The sequence below is a fragment of the Sphaerodactylus townsendi genome, linkage group LG01, assembly GCF_021028975.2.
Source record: "Sphaerodactylus townsendi isolate TG3544 linkage group LG01, MPM_Stown_v2.3, whole genome shotgun sequence".
NCBI classification, from domain to species: domain Eukaryota; kingdom Metazoa; phylum Chordata; class Lepidosauria; order Squamata; family Sphaerodactylidae; genus Sphaerodactylus; species Sphaerodactylus townsendi.
The window spans coordinates 87,521,130-87,542,053 of record NC_059425.1 but is presented as its reverse complement, the minus strand read 5'-3'; the positions used below and the strand labels follow the sequence as shown (position 1 = coordinate 87,542,053).

The 20,924-nt window shown below is 67.5% G+C and overlaps 1 protein-coding gene across 1 annotated transcript; it reads left to right on the top strand.

Annotated features, from left to right (window-relative positions):
- Positions 1-11: 11 nt before the first annotated feature.
- Positions 12-20,100, top strand: TAF5L (TATA-box binding protein associated factor 5 like). The gene is made up of 4 exons (XM_048505225.1): positions 12-345; positions 2,379-2,554; positions 17,658-17,872; positions 18,181-20,100. The coding sequence occupies exons 1-4, from the start codon at positions 338-340 to the stop codon at positions 18,976-18,978; spliced, it is 1,197 nt and encodes a 398-aa protein (XP_048361182.1). The 5' UTR covers positions 12-337; the 3' UTR covers positions 18,979-20,100.
- The last annotated feature ends 824 nt before the right edge of the window (positions 20,101-20,924 follow it).

Here is a 20,924-nt window from a genome sequence, read left to right as displayed (position 1 = left end):
CCTTCTTTCCCTCCCTCGTTCCTCCAACCCCGCTCGCTCTCCTCCTTCTCTGTGTCAGCCCGTCAGTCATGGAGCGGCTGCTAACAGCCGCGGCGCCAGAAGCAGCGGCCACCCCACCAGCAGCAGCAGCCCGGAACGACCAAGCCAGCCGCCTTAGTAGGAGCGCGAGTAACGAGAGAAGGCTGCGCGTGCCGGGCTTCGCGGTACCAGCGGCGGCGGCGGCGGCATCTCGCGCCCCTGGGCGCAGCGATTGACGGTGCGAGCGAGCCCAGGAATTCTGTCTCGTGCCTGCAGCAGGAGTCACACACCGCCTCTCTCGCTCCTCTCCCCGCCTGCGATGCTCAAGTGAGTACTCCTTCCCCTCCCCTTGCGCATGCAGCAGCAGCGGTGGCTGCTCTTCCCGGGCGGGTACAGCGGCGAGATGAGCCAAGTGTGGCGCGCGGAAGGCCCTTCCCTGGCTGGAGGCGGGCAGCCGCCCGTCTTCTTCCCGCAGCTGCTACTTCTGCCTCTGTCCATCTACGCCGCGCAGAGGTGCCGGCAGGCAAAGCTGAGCTTCAGTGGCCCCGTCTCCCCTCGTGCATCCTGGCCCCGTCTCCCCTCGTGCATTTTTCAAGAGCTTCCCGTTTGACTGTCTTCCCACGTTGCTTCTCTGCTAGTTCTTTGAGTAGAAAAGGCCCCTTTTCCTGCAGCTTTGCACTATCTGCAAAGTTTGGAACAAAAAGGAGCTTCGATCCTTAAAACCTGTTTGTTGGCTAGGGTGCTGCGCAATGGGGCTTGGTATTGGTGAGGTGCCATCAGTGTACTCCGTGTTTTGCAGTCTAACCCTAATAAATGATATGTCTTCCCTGAGAAGCTTGCACTCTAATCAGACATGTGGCTCAGCAGTTAATCTTGATTGCATCCACTGTGGCACATGATAGATTGCTACACTCTCTGTGGGCAGAAGCCAATCTTTTTGATTATCCCTTATAGTAGCCATCAGAGGTAACTTCCCGAACAGCATATCCATGAATTGCTGAAGATAAATTATTATGTTACCAAATTGCTTGTGTTATTTGATAATGCAGCTCACAGAACTTCCAAATCCTCTGTTCAGATTGTAGGTAGCAAACTTCCTTAACTTTGGCAGATTTGGCCTAAAATGTGGAGAAGGGACATATTTTGTCTGTCATCCAGAGTCAGCTTCTTAGTGGGGTGTTGGAAGATAAAATTTTACCAGTTTTTCTCCCTGCATTTCAGATCAAAGTGAATATTAGATCAAAGTGAATGTTAGCTGAATTGCTTTTGGATTTGGCAAGGGTTAACTGTAGGAAAATTTTGGTGATTTCTATGGGTCTTCAGTAATGTTTGAAAATATCTTACGGGTCATGTGCTGAAAATAGAGTTTCTATTTTACGGGCCTAACTCTCAGTGAAGATAACTCCCAGCTTTAACATGTATTCTTCTATATAAGAACCAATGCATGGTCTGAAAAGTACATGATATAGCAATTTTGTAAAAGCTAAGCAAGTTTGAGTAAATATGGAAGTTTCCTTGAGGTTTGCTGAAGAAAAAGTGGGATACATATGTAACAAATAAACAAAGCCATCTCAAAAGTTGTTATACTCAGAATGTTTTCTGCTTCAGATTGCCTCAGTAATTTTTCTGGCAGTCTCTTTAGTTCTAATTGATACTCGATTCTATGAAGTTTTTTTGTAGCTATGCTTTCTGCAAAAGCTAGCATTTCCTTTAACTTTATAAATATAAAGAACAATAACACCTGTGAAGAATAAAGTTGAAAGTGAAATGTATTTTTGACATTTCCCAGATATAGAAACTGCTAAGCAAGTTCATGTTTCTAGCAAATTATGAAACCTAAAGGATGTAGCTAGTTTCAGTTTTGTTTAATTTTTCTCTTTCACTGACTCTTAATTATTCACATTTCAGACTGAAAAGTTGTAGTAGGGTAAACAGTGCTGAGAGATTGCATTTAGCTAGGATCAACTGTATACTGATTGTCAGCTGCCTAGAACACCTAAATAGCAATAGTGTAGCTGCTTATGGTTAAAATAATACCTTAGAATGTTCCCTATGTGAACCTAAAGCCAGTCATGACTCTGAAGCTGTCACCAATGTCAGGTAAGGGTTTCATGCAGGTATCCTTGGTGCTAAAAGCATTTCAGTATCATAATGCTCTGTTCTTCTCAGCTGGACTTCTACAAGTTAGTGTTTTGCAAGTATCTGCCAGTGTACATTTTAAAGAATTTATCTTGTACTCTAAAAACATTTGGGATGAACAAAGGAAATGCTGAGTTATAGTTTCCTATAAGTGTCTAATGTGGCAGCTGTGCATTACGAAATTGTGATCCTAACCACTTCATGTTATTGTCATCTCTTAGTGACCCAAACCTGCTTCCTTTTCTTTTGGAGATCATGAAACGTGTACGCTCAGAACAGATTCAGATGGCAGTTTCCTGCTACCTCAAGCGCCGGCAGTATGTAGACTCAGAAGGCCCTCCGAAACAAGGGCTGCGACTGTGCCAGACTGCAGAAGAAATGGCAGCTAATCTAACAGGTAATCAGCAAGATTTCCTTGTGGATCCATAGGAAAAAAGGCAAGCTCCTGTTCAGTAAAGTGAAACTGCTAAACACCAATTAGAAAGAGACTACAACACAAATGATCATGTGATTCTGTGGCACCCAGGTGGAACACAGCTGTGTCAAAGACTGAAAAGGTGTAATTTCTTAAGCCAGGGAGATCAAACTTTACTAACTCTGGTACTTGATACAAGACTATAAAACAATGAAGTATGCAGTAGGCATGTTGTCATTCATATTGTTCTGAAATGACTCAGATGAGAACTGTGTGGCTAAATTATTAAATTCAGGAATCTTAAGAACTGCATTTTGAATGCAGTGAGTTTAAATGATTTAGATCTCCTTCTGCATGTAATATCAGCAAACTGTTAGAGCTAAACAGTAGAGTCACCTTGGTTTCTTTGTTGGATACAATTTATGGTAAATATCATTTATTCTAAATTCTCCCTCCCTGGTTGTTAGTCTTCAGCAGAGGTGGGATCCAGCAGGTTCTCACAGGATCCCGAGAGTAGGTTACTAATTATTTGTGTGTGCCGAGAGGGGGTTACTAGTTGGTGATTTTGCCACGTGATTTTTGCCTTAGTTACGCCCCTCCTCTCAGCAGTAGCGCGCAGAACTTGAAGCAGTCTAGCAGGAGGTGCACCGGCGTGCGTGGCAGCCTGCGCCTGCGTGCATTTGTTTCCCGCCCAAGGACCGGCGCAGCGGCTGCATCCTTGCCACAGCCCCGCCCAGGAATGCCTGGCCATGCCCCTGTCTCATGCCCCGACTCAGCCCCATTGGCGCTATCAGCTCACAGCTCTTTGGAATCCTTAAACACCCATGGGGAACCTGTTACCTAACATTTTTTTGGATCCCAAATTCACTTCCAGGGTCTTCAGGTACTTGGTCTATTCTCAGATGAACCAGATTGTTTCTCTGATTTATTGTTGAGCTTACCCACTCTGCCTCTCTCTGTCCTTTTCTTGTGCCCCCAAATATCAAGCTGCAAAGTTTAGGAAACCTCCAATCTAATGCCAATTTCTGGTGCTGTCTGAATGTGGGCATTTTAATAAATTGGAGTCTATTTCCCACTTCATGGGATCTTATGATAGTGTCATCCTGGTTTAGAATCCCAGTTACTTGGAAAGAAATAAAATTCAGGTTTTCATTAAATCCAGATATCACAAGTTGGAGTTAGATTAAAGTCCTTGGAACCATAAAGTTTTCATTGGTGCACTGCCCACAAAGAGTGGAGGAAAGGAGCATGTAAGCCCAAAAATAAACCAGGCATGTGCCCACCATGAACCAACTTGGGTTATTTGATGATCAGGTCAAATGCTCTTAACCTGTTCCAGTAGTTGCTTTATCATCAACTATTTCTTACTGGTTAAAAGGCCTGGGAAAACTGAACAACGCAGGGGAAACACATGGGAATTAACTAAATTTATGCATGAAAATAAAGGGAAGGTTGAGAGAGTTACATTGGGTGTACTGAGCTCCTTGGAAAACAGCTAGGATAAAAATTGGGTAGATGTATAGTTCCTGTCCTTCCTTCAAGAAGCTCAGGTTGTGTCCATGGCTCTCTTCTCCCCCATTTTATCTGCACAGCCACGTGGGGGGTGGCTTAGGTTGAAAGAGAACAACTGGCTTAAGATCACATAGTGGGTTTTCATAGGAATCAGGGATTTGATCACTAATCTCTATGCAGCACTGAAGTCAAGATCAGATTTTGATGAAGAGAGGCCCTAGGTTATTCCACTTTTGAGACTCCACCCCTCACGATCCCCCACCCTTACAACTACAGGACAAAATAAGAGTGTTTAAAGCCAAAGATGATGATGGGTGTTTGAAATTCCACAATTCCTTTTCTAAAGGATGGACATAAGATGTTAAATACTGTAGTGATTGGAAAAAAAGCATAAATGTTAAAATTAATACTGTGAAAAACGTTTGCCTTAACTTTGTAAACATTTCTAGAGTAAGCAGGAATTTTTAGGAAAATGAAATTGTGTTTACTGTTATCCTTAAAAAAAACAACCTTGAGCTTACAAACTTTATTGCCTGGGAAGTGTTAACAAAATGATCATGACTACTTTATTTTGTAATTAAACAGTCAGTTTTAAAATATATACTATCAATTTTTAAAAAAACTACAATAATTAAATCCACTAAGACTAGAAAAGTTTTTTCCTAGCCTTCCTCATAGCAAAATCATCCAAACATTCATCAAAGTTTGTTTGTCTAAGTTTGTCACTTTCAAATGCACAGAATGCTCAGTGCAGACAACCTCTCTTAAGGCACTGTAGCCCTTAATTCATTCTTAATTCTTTTAAGTTTTGAAAAAGATCTCTCTGCCAAGCAGTTAGTGGCCATTAAGCCAAGAAATAGCTGCAAGACTGCTTCCATGCTAGGGAAGGCCTCTGAATTTTTTCCTTGTATATAATTTGATAAAGGTTTGTATGAGTCAGAGAGTGTTCTTCTGTAGGCCTATGGCTTTGTCTCACCTACAATCGAAAGTGCTGAAGTTCATCAGTAAGTTTCAGGTCAACATCTTCTGGGTATGCTTTCATCAACAGTTCAACACCTTGCTGAATTTCTTGCTTAATTGCTGTCAGATTAGCAAGAAAGGGAAACATTTGTGCAGTATCACTGTACATAGTAGCTCTTTTTAAAGTGCATCCAGTATAGGAATAAAGGTTTTAGATCAGGGGTAGGGAACCTGCGGCTCTCCAGATGTTCAGGAACTACAATTCCCATCAGCCCCTGTCAGCATGGCCAATTGGCCATGCCCCCCCCACCCACCCCCCCACCCACCCCCCCCCCCCCCCCCCCCACCCCACCCCCCCCCCCCCCCCCCCCCCCCCCCCCCCCCCCCCACCCCCCCCCCTCCCCACCCCCCCCCCTCCCCCCCCCCCCCCCCACCCCTCCCTCCCCTCCCCCCCCCCCCCCCACCCCCCCACCCACCTTTCCCCCCCCCCCCTTCCCTCCCCCCCCCCCCCCAACCCCCCCCTTCCACCTCCCCCTCCCCTCCCCACCACCCCCCCCCCCCACCCCCCCCCCCCCCCACCCCCCCCCCCCCCCACCCCCCCCCCCCCCCACCCCCCCCCCCCCCCCCCCCCCCCCCCCCCCACCCCCCCCCCCCCCCACCCCCCCCCCCCCCCACCCCCCCCCCCCCCCACCCCCCCCCCCCCCCACCCCCCCCCCCCCCCACCCCCCCCCCCCCCCACCCCCCCCCCCCCCCACCCCCCCCCCCCCCCACCCCCCCCCCCCCCCACCCCCCCCCCCCCCCACCCCCCCCCCCCCCCACCCCCCCCCCCCCCCACCCCCCCCCCCCCCCACCCCCCCCCCCCCCCACCCCCCCCCCCCCCCACCCCCCCCCCCCCCCACCCCCCCCCCCCCCCACCCCCCCCCCCCCCCACCCCCCCCCCCCCCCACCCCCCCCCCCCCCCACCCCCCCCCCCCCCCACCCCCCCCCCCCCCCACCCCCCCCCCCCCCCACCCCCCCCCCCCCCCACCCCCCCCCCCCCCCACCCCCCCCCCCCCCCACCCCCCCCCCCCCCCACCCCCCCCCCCCCCCACCCCCCCCCCCCCCCACCCCCCCCCCCCCCCACCCCCCCCCCCCCCCACCCCCCCCCCCCCCCACCCCCCCCCCCCCCCACCCCCCCCCCCCCCCACCCCCCCCCCCCCCCACCCCCCCCCCCCCCCACCCCCCCCCCCCCCCACCCCCCCCCCCCCCCACCCCCCCCCCCCCCCACCCCCCCCCCCCCCCACCCCCCCCCCCCCCCACCCCCCCCCCCCCCCACCCCCCCCCCCCCCCACCCCCCCCCCCCCCCACCCCCCCCCCCCCCCACCCCCCCCCCCCCCCACCCCCCCCCCCCCCCACCCCCCCCCCCCCCCACCCCCCCCCCCCCCCACCCCCCCCCCCCCCCACCCCCCCCCCCCCCCACCCCCCCCCCCCCCCACCCCCCCCCCCCCCCACCCCCCCCCCCCCCCACCCCCCCCCCCCCCCACCCCCCCCCCCCCCCACCCCCCCCCCCCCCCACCCCCCCCCCCCCCCACCCCCCCCCCCCCCCACCCCCCCCCCCCCCCACCCCCCCCCCCCCCCACCCCCCCCCCCCCCCACCCCCCCCCCCCCCCACCCCCCCCCCCCCCCACCCCCCCCCCCCCCCACCCCCCCCCCCCCCCACCCCCCCCCCCCCCCACCCCCCCCCCCCCCCACCCCCCCCCCCCCCCACCCCCCCCCCCCCCCACCCCCCCCCCCCCCCACCCCCCCCCCCCCCCACCCCCCCCCCCCCCCACCCCCCCCCCCCCCCACCCCCCCCCCCCCCCACCCCCCCCCCCCCCCACCCCCCCCCCCCCCCACCCCCCCCCCCCCCCACCCCCCCCCCCCCCCACCCCCCCCCCCCCCCACCCCCCCCCCCCCCCACCCCCCCCCCCCCCCACCCCCCCCCCCCCCCACCCCCCCCCCCCCCCACCCCCCCCCCCCCCCACCCCCCCCCCCCCCCACCCCCCCCCCCCCCCACCCCCCCCCCCCCCCACCCCCCCCCCCCCCCACCCCCCCCCCCCCCCACCCCCCCCCCCCCCCACCCCCCCCCCCCCCCACCCCCCCCCCCCCCCACCCCCCCCCCCCCCCACCCCCCCCCCCCCCCACCCCCCCCCCCCCCCACCCCCCCCCCCCCCCACCCCCCCCCCCCCCCACCCCCCCCCCCCCCCACCCCCCCCCCCCCCCACCCCCCCCCCCCCCCACCCCCCCCCCCCCCCACCCCCCCCCCCCCCCACCCCCCCCCCCCCCCACCCCCCCCCCCCCCCACCCCCCCCCCCCCCCACCCCCCCCCCCCCCCACCCCCCCCCCCCCCCACCCCCCCCCCCCCCCACCCCCCCCCCCCCCCACCCCCCCCCCCCCCCACCCCCCCCCCCCCCCACCCCCCCCCCCCCCCACCCCCCCCCCCCCCCACCCCCCCCCCCCCCCACCCCCCCCCCCCCCCACCCCCCCCCCCCCCCACCCCCCCCCCCCCCCACCCCCCCCCCCCCCCACCCCCCCCCCCCCCCACCCCCCCCCCCCCCCACCCCCCCCCCCCCCCACCCCCCCCCCCCCCCACCCCCCCCCCCCCCCACCCCCCCCCCCCCCCACCCCCCCCCCCCCCCACCCCCCCCCCCCCCCACCCCCCCCCCCCCCCACCCCCCCCCCCCCCCACCCCCCCCCCCCCCCACCCCCCCCCCCCCCCACCCCCCCCCCCCCCCACCCCCCCCCCCCCCCACCCCCCCCCCCCCCCACCCCCCCCCCCCCCCACCCCCCCCCCCCCCCACCCCCCCCCCCCCCCACCCCCCCCCCCCCCCACCCCCCCCCCCCCCCACCCCCCCCCCCCCCCACCCCCCCCCCCCCCCACCCCCCCCCCCCCCCACCCCCCCCCCCCCCCACCCCCCCCCCCCCCCACCCCCCCCCCCCCCCACCCCCCCCCCCCCCCACCCCCCCCCCCCCCCACCCCCCCCCCCCCCCACCCCCCCCCCCCCCCACCCCCCCCCCCCCCCACCCCCCCCCCCCCCCACCCCCCCCCCCCCCCACCCCCCCCCCCCCCCACCCCCCCCCCCCCCCACCCCCCCCCCCCCCCACCCCCCCCCCCCCCCACCCCCCCCCCCCCCCACCCCCCCCCCCCCCCACCCCCCCCCCCCCCCACCCCCCCCCCCCCCCACCCCCCCCCCCCCCCACCCCCCCCCCCCCCCACCCCCCCCCCCCCCCACCCCCCCCCCCCCCCACCCCCCCCCCCCCCCACCCCCCCCCCCCCCCACCCCCCCCCCCCCCCACCCCCCCCCCCCCCCACCCCCCCCCCCCCCCACCCCCCCCCCCCCCCACCCCCCCCCCCCCCCACCCCCCCCCCCCCCCACCCCCCCCCCCCCCCACCCCCCCCCCCCCCCACCCCCCCCCCCCCCCACCCCCCCCCCCCCCCACCCCCCCCCCCCCCCACCCCCCCCCCCCCCCACCCCCCCCCCCCCCCACCCCCCCCCCCCCCCACCCCCCCCCCCCCCCACCCCCCCCCCCCCCCACCCCCCCCCCCCCCCACCCCCCCCCCCCCCCACCCCCCCCCCCCCCCACCCCCCCCCCCCCCCACCCCCCCCCCCCCCCACCCCCCCCCCCCCCCACCCCCCCCCCCCCCCACCCCCCCCCCCCCCCACCCCCCCCCCCCCCCACCCCCCCCCCCCCCCACCCCCCCCCCCCCCCACCCCCCCCCCCCCCCACCCCCCCCCCCCCCCACCCCCCCCCCCCCCCACCCCCCCCCCCCCCCACCCCCCCCCCCCCCCACCCCCCCCCCCCCCCACCCCCCCCCCCCCCCACCCCCCCCCCCCCCCACCCCCCCCCCCCCCCACCCCCCCCCCCCCCCACCCCCCCCCCCCCCCACCCCCCCCCCCCCCCACCCCCCCCCCCCCCCACCCCCCCCCCCCCCCACCCCCCCCCCCCCCCACCCCCCCCCCCCCCCACCCCCCCCCCCCCCCACCCCCCCCCCCCCCCACCCCCCCCCCCCCCCACCCCCCCCCCCCCCCACCCCCCCCCCCCCCCACCCCCCCCCCCCCCCACCCCCCCCCCCCCCCACCCCCCCCCCCCCCCACCCCCCCCCCCCCCCACCCCCCCCCCCCCCCACCCCCCCCCCCCCCCACCCCCCCCCCCCCCCACCCCCCCCCCCCCCCACCCCCCCCCCCCCCCACCCCCCCCCCCCCCCACCCCCCCCCCCCCCCACCCCCCCCCCCCCCCACCCCCCCCCCCCCCCACCCCCCCCCCCCCCCACCCCCCCCCCCCCCCACCCCCCCCCCCCCCCACCCCCCCCCCCCCCCACCCCCCCCCCCCCCCACCCCCCCCCCCCCCCACCCCCCCCCCCCCCCACCCCCCCCCCCCCCCACCCCCCCCCCCCCCCACCCCCCCCCCCCCCCACCCCCCCCCCCCCCCACCCCCCCCCCCCCCCACCCCCCCCCCCCCCCACCCCCCCCCCCCCCCACCCCCCCCCCCCCCCACCCCCCCCCCCCCCCACCCCCCCCCCCCCCCACCCCCCCCCCCCCCCACCCCCCCCCCCCCCCACCCCCCCCCCCCCCCACCCCCCCCCCCCCCCACCCCCCCCCCCCCCCACCCCCCCCCCCCCCCACCCCCCCCCCCCCCCACCCCCCCCCCCCCCCACCCCCCCCCCCCCCCACCCCCCCCCCCCCCCACCCCCCCCCCCCCCCACCCCCCCCCCCCCCCACCCCCCCCCCCCCCCACCCCCCCCCCCCCCCACCCCCCCCCCCCCCCACCCCCCCCCCCCCCCACCCCCCCCCCCCCCCACCCCCCCCCCCCCCCACCCCCCCCCCCCCCCACCCCCCCCCCCCCCCACCCCCCCCCCCCCCCACCCCCCCCCCCCCCCACCCCCCCCCCCCCCCACCCCCCCCCCCCCCCACCCCCCCCCCCCCCCACCCCCCCCCCCCCCCACCCCCCCCCCCCCCCACCCCCCCCCCCCCCCACCCCCCCCCCCCCCCACCCCCCCCCCCCCCCACCCCCCCCCCCCCCCACCCCCCCCCCCCCCCACCCCCCCCCCCCCCCACCCCCCCCCCCCCCCACCCCCCCCCCCCCCCACCCCCCCCCCCCCCCACCCCCCCCCCCCCCCACCCCCCCCCCCCCCCACCCCCCCCCCCCCCCACCCCCCCCCCCCCCCACCCCCCCCCCCCCCCACCCCCCCCCCCCCCCACCCCCCCCCCCCCCCACCCCCCCCCCCCCCCACCCCCCCCCCCCCCCACCCCCCCCCCCCCCCACCCCCCCCCCCCCCCACCCCCCCCCCCCCCCACCCCCCCCCCCCCCCACCCCCCCCCCCCCCCACCCCCCCCCCCCCCCACCCCCCCCCCCCCCCACCCCCCCCCCCCCCCACCCCCCCCCCCCCCCACCCCCCCCCCCCCCCACCCCCCCCCCCCCCCACCCCCCCCCCCCCCCACCCCCCCCCCCCCCCACCCCCCCCCCCCCCCACCCCCCCCCCCCCCCACCCCCCCCCCCCCCCACCCCCCCCCCCCCCCACCCCCCCCCCCCCCCACCCCCCCCCCCCCCCACCCCCCCCCCCCCCCACCCCCCCCCCCCCCCACCCCCCCCCCCCCCCACCCCCCCCCCCCCCCACCCCCCCCCCCCCCCACCCCCCCCCCCCCCCACCCCCCCCCCCCCCCACCCCCCCCCCCCCCCACCCCCCCCCCCCCCCACCCCCCCCCCCCCCCACCCCCCCCCCCCCCCACCCCCCCCCCCCCCCACCCCCCCCCCCCCCCACCCCCCCCCCCCCCCACCCCCCCCCCCCCCCACCCCCCCCCCCCCCCACCCCCCCCCCCCCCCACCCCCCCCCCCCCCCACCCCCCCCCCCCCCCACCCCCCCCCCCCCCCACCCCCCCCCCCCCCCACCCCCCCCCCCCCCCACCCCCCCCCCCCCCCACCCCCCCCCCCCCCCACCCCCCCCCCCCCCCACCCCCCCCCCCCCCCACCCCCCCCCCCCCCCACCCCCCCCCCCCCCCACCCCCCCCCCCCCCCACCCCCCCCCCCCCCCACCCCCCCCCCCCCCCACCCCCCCCCCCCCCCACCCCCCCCCCCCCCCACCCCCCCCCCCCCCCACCCCCCCCCCCCCCCACCCCCCCCCCCCCCCACCCCCCCCCCCCCCCACCCCCCCCCCCCCCCACCCCCCCCCCCCCCCACCCCCCCCCCCCCCCACCCCCCCCCCCCCCCACCCCCCCCCCCCCCCACCCCCCCCCCCCCCCACCCCCCCCCCCCCCCACCCCCCCCCCCCCCCACCCCCCCCCCCCCCCACCCCCCCCCCCCCCCACCCCCCCCCCCCCCCACCCCCCCCCCCCCCCACCCCCCCCCCCCCCCACCCCCCCCCCCCCCCACCCCCCCCCCCCCCCACCCCCCCCCCCCCCCACCCCCCCCCCCCCCCACCCCCCCCCCCCCCCACCCCCCCCCCCCCCCACCCCCCCCCCCCCCCACCCCCCCCCCCCCCCACCCCCCCCCCCCCCCACCCCCCCCCCCCCCCACCCCCCCCCCCCCCCACCCCCCCCCCCCCCCACCCCCCCCCCCCCCCACCCCCCCCCCCCCCCACCCCCCCCCCCCCCCACCCCCCCCCCCCCCCACCCCCCCCCCCCCCCACCCCCCCCCCCCCCCACCCCCCCCCCCCCCCACCCCCCCCCCCCCCCACCCCCCCCCCCCCCCACCCCCCCCCCCCCCCACCCCCCCCCCCCCCCACCCCCCCCCCCCCCCACCCCCCCCCCCCCCCACCCCCCCCCCCCCCCACCCCCCCCCCCCCCCACCCCCCCCCCCCCCCACCCCCCCCCCCCCCCACCCCCCCCCCCCCCCACCCCCCCCCCCCCCCACCCCCCCCCCCCCCCACCCCCCCCCCCCCCCACCCCCCCCCCCCCCCACCCCCCCCCCCCCCCACCCCCCCCCCCCCCCACCCCCCCCCCCCCCCACCCCCCCCCCCCCCCACCCCCCCCCCCCCCCACCCCCCCCCCCCCCCACCCCCCCCCCCCCCCACCCCCCCCCCCCCCCACCCCCCCCCCCCCCCACCCCCCCCCCCCCCCACCCCCCCCCCCCCCCACCCCCCCCCCCCCCCACCCCCCCCCCCCCCCACCCCCCCCCCCCCCCACCCCCCCCCCCCCCCACCCCCCCCCCCCCCCACCCCCCCCCCCCCCCACCCCCCCCCCCCCCCACCCCCCCCCCCCCCCACCCCCCCCCCCCCCCACCCCCCCCCCCCCCCACCCCCCCCCCCCCCCACCCCCCCCCCCCCCCACCCCCCCCCCCCCCCACCCCCCCCCCCCCCCACCCCCCCCCCCCCCCACCCCCCCCCCCCCCCACCCCCCCCCCCCCCCACCCCCCCCCCCCCCCACCCCCCCCCCCCCCCACCCCCCCCCCCCCCCACCCCCCCCCCCCCCCACCCCCCCCCCCCCCCACCCCCCCCCCCCCCCACCCCCCCCCCCCCCCACCCCCCCCCCCCCCCACCCCCCCCCCCCCCCACCCCCCCCCCCCCCCACCCCCCCCCCCCCCCACCCCCCCCCCCCCCCACCCCCCCCCCCCCCCACCCCCCCCCCCCCCCACCCCCCCCCCCCCCCACCCCCCCCCCCCCCCACCCCCCCCCCCCCCCACCCCCCCCCCCCCCCACCCCCCCCCCCCCCCACCCCCCCCCCCCCCCACCCCCCCCCCCCCCCACCCCCCCCCCCCCCCACCCCCCCCCCCCCCCACCCCCCCCCCCCCCCACCCCCCCCCCCCCCCACCCCCCCCCCCCCCCACCCCCCCCCCCCCCCACCCCCCCCCCCCCCCACCCCCCCCCCCCCCCACCCCCCCCCCCCCCCACCCCCCCCCCCCCCCACCCCCCCCCCCCCCCACCCCCCCCCCCCCCCACCCCCCCCCCCCCCCACCCCCCCCCCCCCCCACCCCCCCCCCCCCCCACCCCCCCCCCCCCCCACCCCCCCCCCCCCCCACCCCCCCCCCCCCCCACCCCCCCCCCCCCCCACCCCCCCCCCCCCCCACCCCCCCCCCCCCCCACCCCCCCCCCCCCCCACCCCCCCCCCCCCCCACCCCCCCCCCCCCCCACCCCCCCCCCCCCCCACCCCCCCCCCCCCCCACCCCCCCCCCCCCCCACCCCCCCCCCCCCCCACCCCCCCCCCCCCCCACCCCCCCCCCCCCCCACCCCCCCCCCCCCCCACCCCCCCCCCCCCCCACCCCCCCCCCCCCCCACCCCCCCCCCCCCCCACCCCCCCCCCCCCCCACCCCCCCCCCCCCCCACCCCCCCCCCCCCCCACCCCCCCCCCCCCCCACCCCCCCCCCCCCCCACCCCCCCCCCCCCCCACCCCCCCCCCCCCCCACCCCCCCCCCCCCCCACCCCCCCCCCCCCCCACCCCCCCCCCCCCCCACCCCCCCCCCCCCCCACCCCCCCCCCCCCCCACCCCCCCCCCCCCCCACCCCCCCCCCCCCCCACCCCCCCCCCCCCCCACCCCCCCCCCCCCCCACCCCCCCCCCCCCCCACCCCCCCCCCCCCCCACCCCCCCCCCCCCCCACCCCCCCCCCCCCCCACCCCCCCCCCCCCCCACCCCCCCCCCCCCCCACCCCCCCCCCCCCCCACCCCCCCCCCCCCCCACCCCCCCCCCCCCCCACCCCCCCCCCCCCCCACCCCCCCCCCCCCCCACCCCCCCCCCCCCCCACCCCCCCCCCCCCCCACCCCCCCCCCCCCCCACCCCCCCCCCCCCCCACCCCCCCCCCCCCCCACCCCCCCCCCCCCCCACCCCCCCCCCCCCCCACCCCCCCCCCCCCCCACCCCCCCCCCCCCCCACCCCCCCCCCCCCCCACCCCCCCCCCCCCCCACCCCCCCCCCCCCCCACCCCCCCCCCCCCCCACCCCCCCCCCCCCCCACCCCCCCCCCCCCCCACCCCCCCCCCCCCCCACCCCCCCCCCCCCCCACCCCCCCCCCCCCCCACCCCCCCCCCCCCCCACCCCCCCCCCCCCCCACCCCCCCCCCCCCCCACCCCCCCCCCCCCCCACCCCCCCCCCCCCCCACCCCCCCCCCCCCCCACCCCCCCCCCCCCCCACCCCCCCCCCCCCCCACCCCCCCCCCCCCCCACCCCCCCCCCCCCCCACCCCCCCCCCCCCCCACCCCCCCCCCCCCCCACCCCCCCCCCCCCCCACCCCCCCCCCCCCCCACCCCCCCCCCCCCCCACCCCCCCCCCCCCCCACCCCCCCCCCCCCCCACCCCCCCCCCCCCCCACCCCCCCCCCCCCCCACCCCCCCCCCCCCCCACCCCCCCCCCCCCCCACCCCCCCCCCCCCCCACCCCCCCCCCCCCCCACCCCCCCCCCCCCCCACCCCCCCCCCCCCCCACCCCCCCCCCCCCCCACCCCCCCCCCCCCCCACCCCCCCCCCCCCCCACCCCCCCCCCCCCCCACCCCCCCCCCCCCCCACCCCCCCCCCCCCCCACCCCCCCCCCCCCCCACCCCCCCCCCCCCCCACCCCCCCCCCCCCCCACCCCCCCCCCCCCCCACCCCCCCCCCCCCCCACCCCCCCCCCCCCCCACCCCCCCCCCCCCCCACCCCCCCCCCCCCCCACCCCCCCCCCCCCCCACCCCCCCCCCCCCCCACCCCCCCCCCCCCCCACCCCCCCCCCCCCCCACCCCCCCCCCCCCCCACCCCCCCCCCCCCCCACCCCCCCCCCCCCCCACCCCCCCCCCCCCCCACCCCCCCCCCCCCCCACCCCCCCCCCCCCCCACCCCCCCCCCCCCCCACCCCCCCCCCCCCCCACCCCCCCCCCCCCCCACCCCCCCCCCCCCCCACCCCCCCCCCCCCCCACCCCCCCCCCCCCCCACCCCCCCCCCCCCCCACCCCCCCCCCCCCCCACCCCCCCCCCCCCCCACCCCCCCCCCCCCCCACCCCCCCCCCCCCCCACCCCCCCCCCCCCCCACCCCCCCCCCCCCCCACCCCCCCCCCCCCCCACCCCCCCCCCCCCCCACCCCCCCCCCCCCCCACCCCCCCCCCCCCCCACCCCCCCCCCCCCCCACCCCCCCCCCCCCCCACCCCCCCCCCCCCCCACCCCCCCCCCCCCCCACCCCCCCCCCCCCCCACCCCCCCCCCCCCCCACCCCCCCCCCCCCCCACCACCCCCCCCCCCACCCCCCCCCCCCAACCACCCCCCCCACCCCCCCCCCCACCCCCCCCCCACCCCCCCCCCACCCCCACCCCCACACCCCCCACCCCCACCCCCCCCCCCCACACCCCAACCCCCCCCCCCCCCCCCCCCCCCCACCCCCCCCCCCCCCCACCCCCCCAGCAAAATGAAGGTATGTCTTTATTCCTTTACTAGCTATTCTAGTTTCGTAACATTCTCAAAGATCATTTCAATTTTATTGTTTTACAAAATTTTGAATAATTCTGTTTTTACTGTCTCGTTCTATGTATTGGATATATTGTGTCCATGTGTCCATAAACCTTTTCCACTGCAAGTCTTTTACGATGGTTGAAAGCTTGTCCAGCTGCATGTACTCTGCCACTTGTAACGACCAATCTTCAATCGCGGGTGGTTGTTCCTTCCGCCATGTCTTGGCTATTTTCATTCTGGCAGCAGTAGAAATATACAAAAACAAGTCTCTATTAATATTTAATATTCTTTTAATACCTATTCCCAGTAGATATAATTCTGGTTTTAAATCAAAATTTAACTTCATAATCTCTTTCGTTATACTATGAACTTTCTGCCAGAATCCTTTGATTTTAGAACAATTCCACCACATATGTATTAATGTTCCTCTTTCTTTCTTACACCTCCAACATAGTGGGGATTGGTCCTTATAAATTTTTGCTAGTTTATGCTGGGTTAAATACCACCTGTGTAATACTTTTAGGTAATTTTCTCTCAATTCCATACTAGAGGAGAATTTGCTGTGCATTTTGAAAGAGTCATCACAATCTTGATATGTTCTTTTGAATACTACGGTAGAGCCATTCAGGTGTACACTGCTATTGAACTATGTTAACTGCTAATTAAAGATCAGGCATCCTTCAGAAATCTTGGGAGTATGTAACATTTTTCTGTGGGGAGTCTTGACCAGTTCAGATACCAAATGCCAGGAACAGGAGGGAACCATTTACTTTTGGAAAGGTTACTTTGTTTGCTGTAGTTCTAACAGCTAGGCCTCTGGTCACAATGGAGCTTTTTTCCGAAACCATCTGCTGTCTCAATTTGTTCGCTAAAGATGGGCATTCACTAAGAAGTACAATATTCTCCAGGTCTGACTGTCTTTGTTTCCCATTGGCTTGTGTTTGGCCTTTCTGGTTTTGTCTATATGTTACGTTGTGATTAGGAATTCAAGCTTCATAGTAGAAGTTGACTAGCTGCTTTAAAAAGCACACAGAATTTTGTTCAAGTTCTTAAAAACAGAGGCGTTTCTAGGCAAACTGGAGCCTGGGGACAAAACCTGAGTTTGGGCGCCCCCCGTATGGCCGGCCATCCTCCCCCACCACAACCAAACAATGTTTTTTTGCACCAGCTCACAAAACATCTCCTACCCCCAGCAAAACACACATGGTTCTCTCCCCACCAGTTCTCTTTACTAATTTTGTCCTCACACCAACCCTATGAGGTAGGCTGTTAGCCTGAGAAACAGCTGACTGGACCACAGTGGGCTAAAGATGCCATTGCCAGACCCAGGTGAGACCTGGAGATCCCCTGGAATGACAGCTCCTCTCCAGACCACGGAGATCAATTCTCCAGGAGAAAACGGATGCTTTGGAGGGTGGGCTGTGGGGCATTGCAACCCACTGAGACCCCCATCCTCCCCAGGATCCACCATCCCCAAATCTCCTGGAGGAGGGGTGTGTGTGAGAGAGAGAAAGAAAGCAGCCAAACAGGCTCTGAAGGAGCAACCCAGGTATCCCTCCTCCTCCTCCTCAGCAAGGACAAAGAGCTGCCGTCCCCTGCGCGCAATCCAGCTTCGCGCCTACCCTGCTTGAGTCAAACTGGTCCGGCGGGGGGGGGGGGGGAATGGACCAGCCCAGCCATTGAGCCAACAAACCTCTCCTCGGTTCACTGAGAAGCAATCCAGGCCGCCCTCCTCCTTCTCCTCCTCCTCAGCAAGGACAAAGAGCTGCCATCCCCTGCGCATAATCCAGCCCTGCACCTGCCTTGCTAGAGTTGAACTGGCCTAGCGAGGAAAGGAGGAGGAGCGATGGGCCAGCCCAGCCATCGAGCTGACAAACCTCTCCTCTGTTCGCTGTGGCTGCCCCTTGAAGTCATCAAAGGGACTCCCGTGCGCTCTCTGGGCGCAGCGCCTGTGGGCTTGGTAAGCCCGGTTTTGCAAGGTCCTGGTTTTTGCACCCGGTTTTGCAAGGAGGCAGCGGCAACACCAGGGAAGAGCCGAGTGGGGGGGGCATGGTGGCTGGCCGAGCGCCCTCCACCCCTCATTGCCAGGCCGGTCTTCACTTACCTGGTCAAACGTGCTGAGGTGGGGCGCAGTGCAGAGAGAAAGCGGGGCAGGCGAGGAAGGAGGGGCAGGGCGGCTTCAAAGTGTGTGGGAGAGACGGCTGAAGTCTGCAGGAAGCGAAAGCCTACTTCTTCTCAATGTGCCTGTGCTGCTGCTGCTAGGCTCCAGGGGCCGGCTCGACTTCCCTTCCCTCTGCGGGCCAGTCAGCCGAGGAGAAGGCAAGGCATGCTGGGTCGGAGGGAGGCGGAGCTCCCGATCCTCCTGCTCTGGTGGCTTGCTGGGAGCTGGGACTCGGAGCACACTACACAATGGGACTGGGCCAGTGGGCCACCGTCCAGAGTGGGCGGGGCTGAGGCAGCCTGAGCCGACTGCTGGTGTAAAGCTTGCTGGCAAAATGGTGCAGTTTGTGGGGGGACATTTTGGCGCCCCTCACGTGACCGAAATTGTTGCGCCCGGGGACAAGGGGTACCCCATGTCCCTAGGCAAATTCGCCACTGCTTAAAAATGCTGGTGCTGTTGCCTTTAGATTTTCAATAGGTAAAAATGCTGCTAGAGATTATTGCATAGATACATATTTACACATCCTACTACACATTTGGCTGCTATCTTGGTTAGAGAAATCTTAAGCCTTTAACTCTGTATGCACTGAACAAATTAAACTATTTCCTTTGTTCTTCCATCTAGGATGAAGATGATGATAACATGGGTACGGAAATGAAGATACTCAGAGGGCACTGTGGACCGGTATATAGCACAAGGTTCTTGTCAGATAGTTCAGGACTTCTGTCATGTTCTGAAGACACATCCATCAGATACTGGGACCTTGGATGTTTTACAAACACTGTATTGTACCAAGGGCATGCCTATCCTATCTGGGATCTGGACATCAGTCCCTGCAGCTTATATTTTGCCAGCGGTTCCCATGACCGCACAGCAAGACTCTGGTCATTTGATCGGACGTACCCACTGCGAATATATGCAGGCCATTTGGCAGATGTGGACTGCATTAAGTTTCATCCCAATTCTAACTACTTGGCAACAGGATCCGCAGACAAAACAGTTCGGCTGTGGAGTACCCAGCAAGGAAACACTGTGCGCCTGTTCACAGGTCATCGTGGCCCTGTGCTGTCACTTGCATTTTCTCCAAATGGTAAGTATTTGGCTTCAGCAGGTGAAGACCAGCGGTTAAAGCTGTGGGACTTGGCATCTGGCATTCTTTACAAAGAACTGAGGGGGCATACAGATAATATCACCAGCCTTACTTTTAGTCCGGACAGTAGCTTGATTGCTTCTGCATCAATGGACAACTCTGTTCGGGTTTGGGACATTCGAAACACTCATTGCAATGCTCCCATTGATGGCTCCTCCAGTGAGCTAGTTGGTGTATATACTGGACAGATGAATAATGTACTGAGTGTACAATTCATGGCCTGTAACCTCCTTTTAGTGACTGGAATTGCACAAGAAAATCAAGAACATTAACTTTTTTAAAAGGGGGTTATAAAAAGCCAGAGTCTATTATAAATTGAGATTATATATAATTGACTGTGAAAAAAATTCTTTCTCCCATTGGTGGGTATGTCCAGAATGATGGAAATGCTGTACTTGAAGATATTTTGCATTGTTACAAAAAGTCAGAGAAGGGAGGCCAATAAATCTTTATTGTCATTGTATGATGGTAGTGCAAGCAATGTGGGGAAGCCAACAACCCCGAATATTATGCTATAATAAGGGACAGCCCAAAACATGGTCTGTAACAACCAAAATCCTTGGCATGTGCACCTTGCATATGCACTTAAATATATTCCATTATGGGCACATCCTTCTTTCTGCTAGCACAGGCTGGTGAGAGAGTGTCTGCAGCAATTGTTCAGCACAGTTCCCCACTGACTTTTTTGTGGGACCAGAACCATGTCATCCTATTGATTAGAAAAGCTGTTTCATTGTAAAGGAGTTCTCAAAAATAAGTGACATTACAATAATGTTTAAAATACTTTTGGGACAGGCTTCCAGCTTGCTTTTAGTTTTTTTAATTATAAAAAGGCAATTTGAATGTGAGCATAGCCTGTCTCTATGAAGAGATGCGATTTGGATTTGATTTGTTAACACTGGCTATAATATTTGTAGCTGTTGATAGATGGGAAGTTTGGGATTTTTCCAAATCCGATTGCTCTGTGATGGCGATACAAAAGAGTAGATTATTAATTTGGAGGAAATAAGCAACCCACCTGTTGAACTAGAAAAAAATATGCTTGCATTTATTAAGGAATGTTTGGACACTGAATAGAAAAGGGCACAATTCATCTCGCCAAAAATACTGTCTGTAAATGACAAATGTGCCCAGAACGTGGAGAAAGTATTTCTAAATTATTGTGAAAGAGTATGAACTGGCCAATTTCTGATGTTTTCCACTGAATAATGAAATATAAGTTTCATGAAGTTTTCATTGAGGAAACGTGAGCATGCAAAATGAAAGGTTTGGGGGTGGGGGTGGGGAAAGCAAACTTTAATTTTGTCATTCAAAGAGAAGATTGAATATTTCTGCTTTCAGGAAAGAGATTTTGTATTTTTGTTTTTCTATTAAAGCATTTAGTTTAAAGGAAGGTTTGGCATCTCTGTTTGGAATTGAGTGGGAAGATTAAAGTCATTTTACCACCATCTCTGCACTGCTTTAAACCAGGGAGACAAGCTTGTGTGTTTGCACAAGGTGGAAAAGTTACTGATCCTGTCAGTCACTAGCCTTTATGAAAGCACTATCCACACACAGAAGCATAATGCAGATAATAAATAACGGCACGGTTCTCAGTATTCAGGTAAGTAGTACTCCAACACTATTATGTTTAATATTGGAACCAGATATATCAGGGATTTTCTTTAGGAGCTAAAAGGCAAATTAATGCCTGAAAAGCACCAACTAGCTTGTCTAAAGCTACCAGCAAAGCCTGTGAGCAGAGTTAAGATGTGAGCTTGTGTGTTTCCAATCCAAACAGAATGCTTCTTATTGGGCTACAGGGATTTCAGTGTGCACATGCTTTTAAAAGACATAAACTTATCTCAGAGTATGGGAGAACCACATTCAGCCAGTTTCTTCAAGAACTGCTGTTGGATTGAACGTAAATTGAAAAAGTGGGAAGTTAGGTAAGTATCATGCTAGCTGAAAAACAAAGAAATGGATGTTGAGCACCTAGAAATGTAGTGCCATGATTCTATGAAGTCTGCAGTTCCGTGGGGGCACTGTGGAAGCCCCAATTTGTATTGGTACCATATGCACTATCATCCTAAGAACCAATGCAGCACATCGATTAGTGTGTCTGATTAGGATTCAAATCCTCATAGCTATGAAGGGTGTCCCAGTCAAGCCTTGCATGGTGCTTGTGTGTGGGGGAAGTGGCACGAAGATCTTAAAAGGTGGGCTTAAAAAGGTAATG

Bases quoted from the DNA above. Each gene is read 5' to 3' on its own strand.
- TAF5L (XM_048505225.1), top strand. The intron at 2,555-17,657 runs GTAATCAGCAAG...TGCTGCTGCTAG, and splicing joins AATGGCAGCTAATCTAACAG to GCTCCAGGGGCCGGCTCGAC. The intron at 17,873-18,180 runs GTAAAGCTTGCT...TCTTCCATCTAG, and splicing joins AGCCTGAGCCGACTGCTGGT to GATGAAGATGATGATAACAT.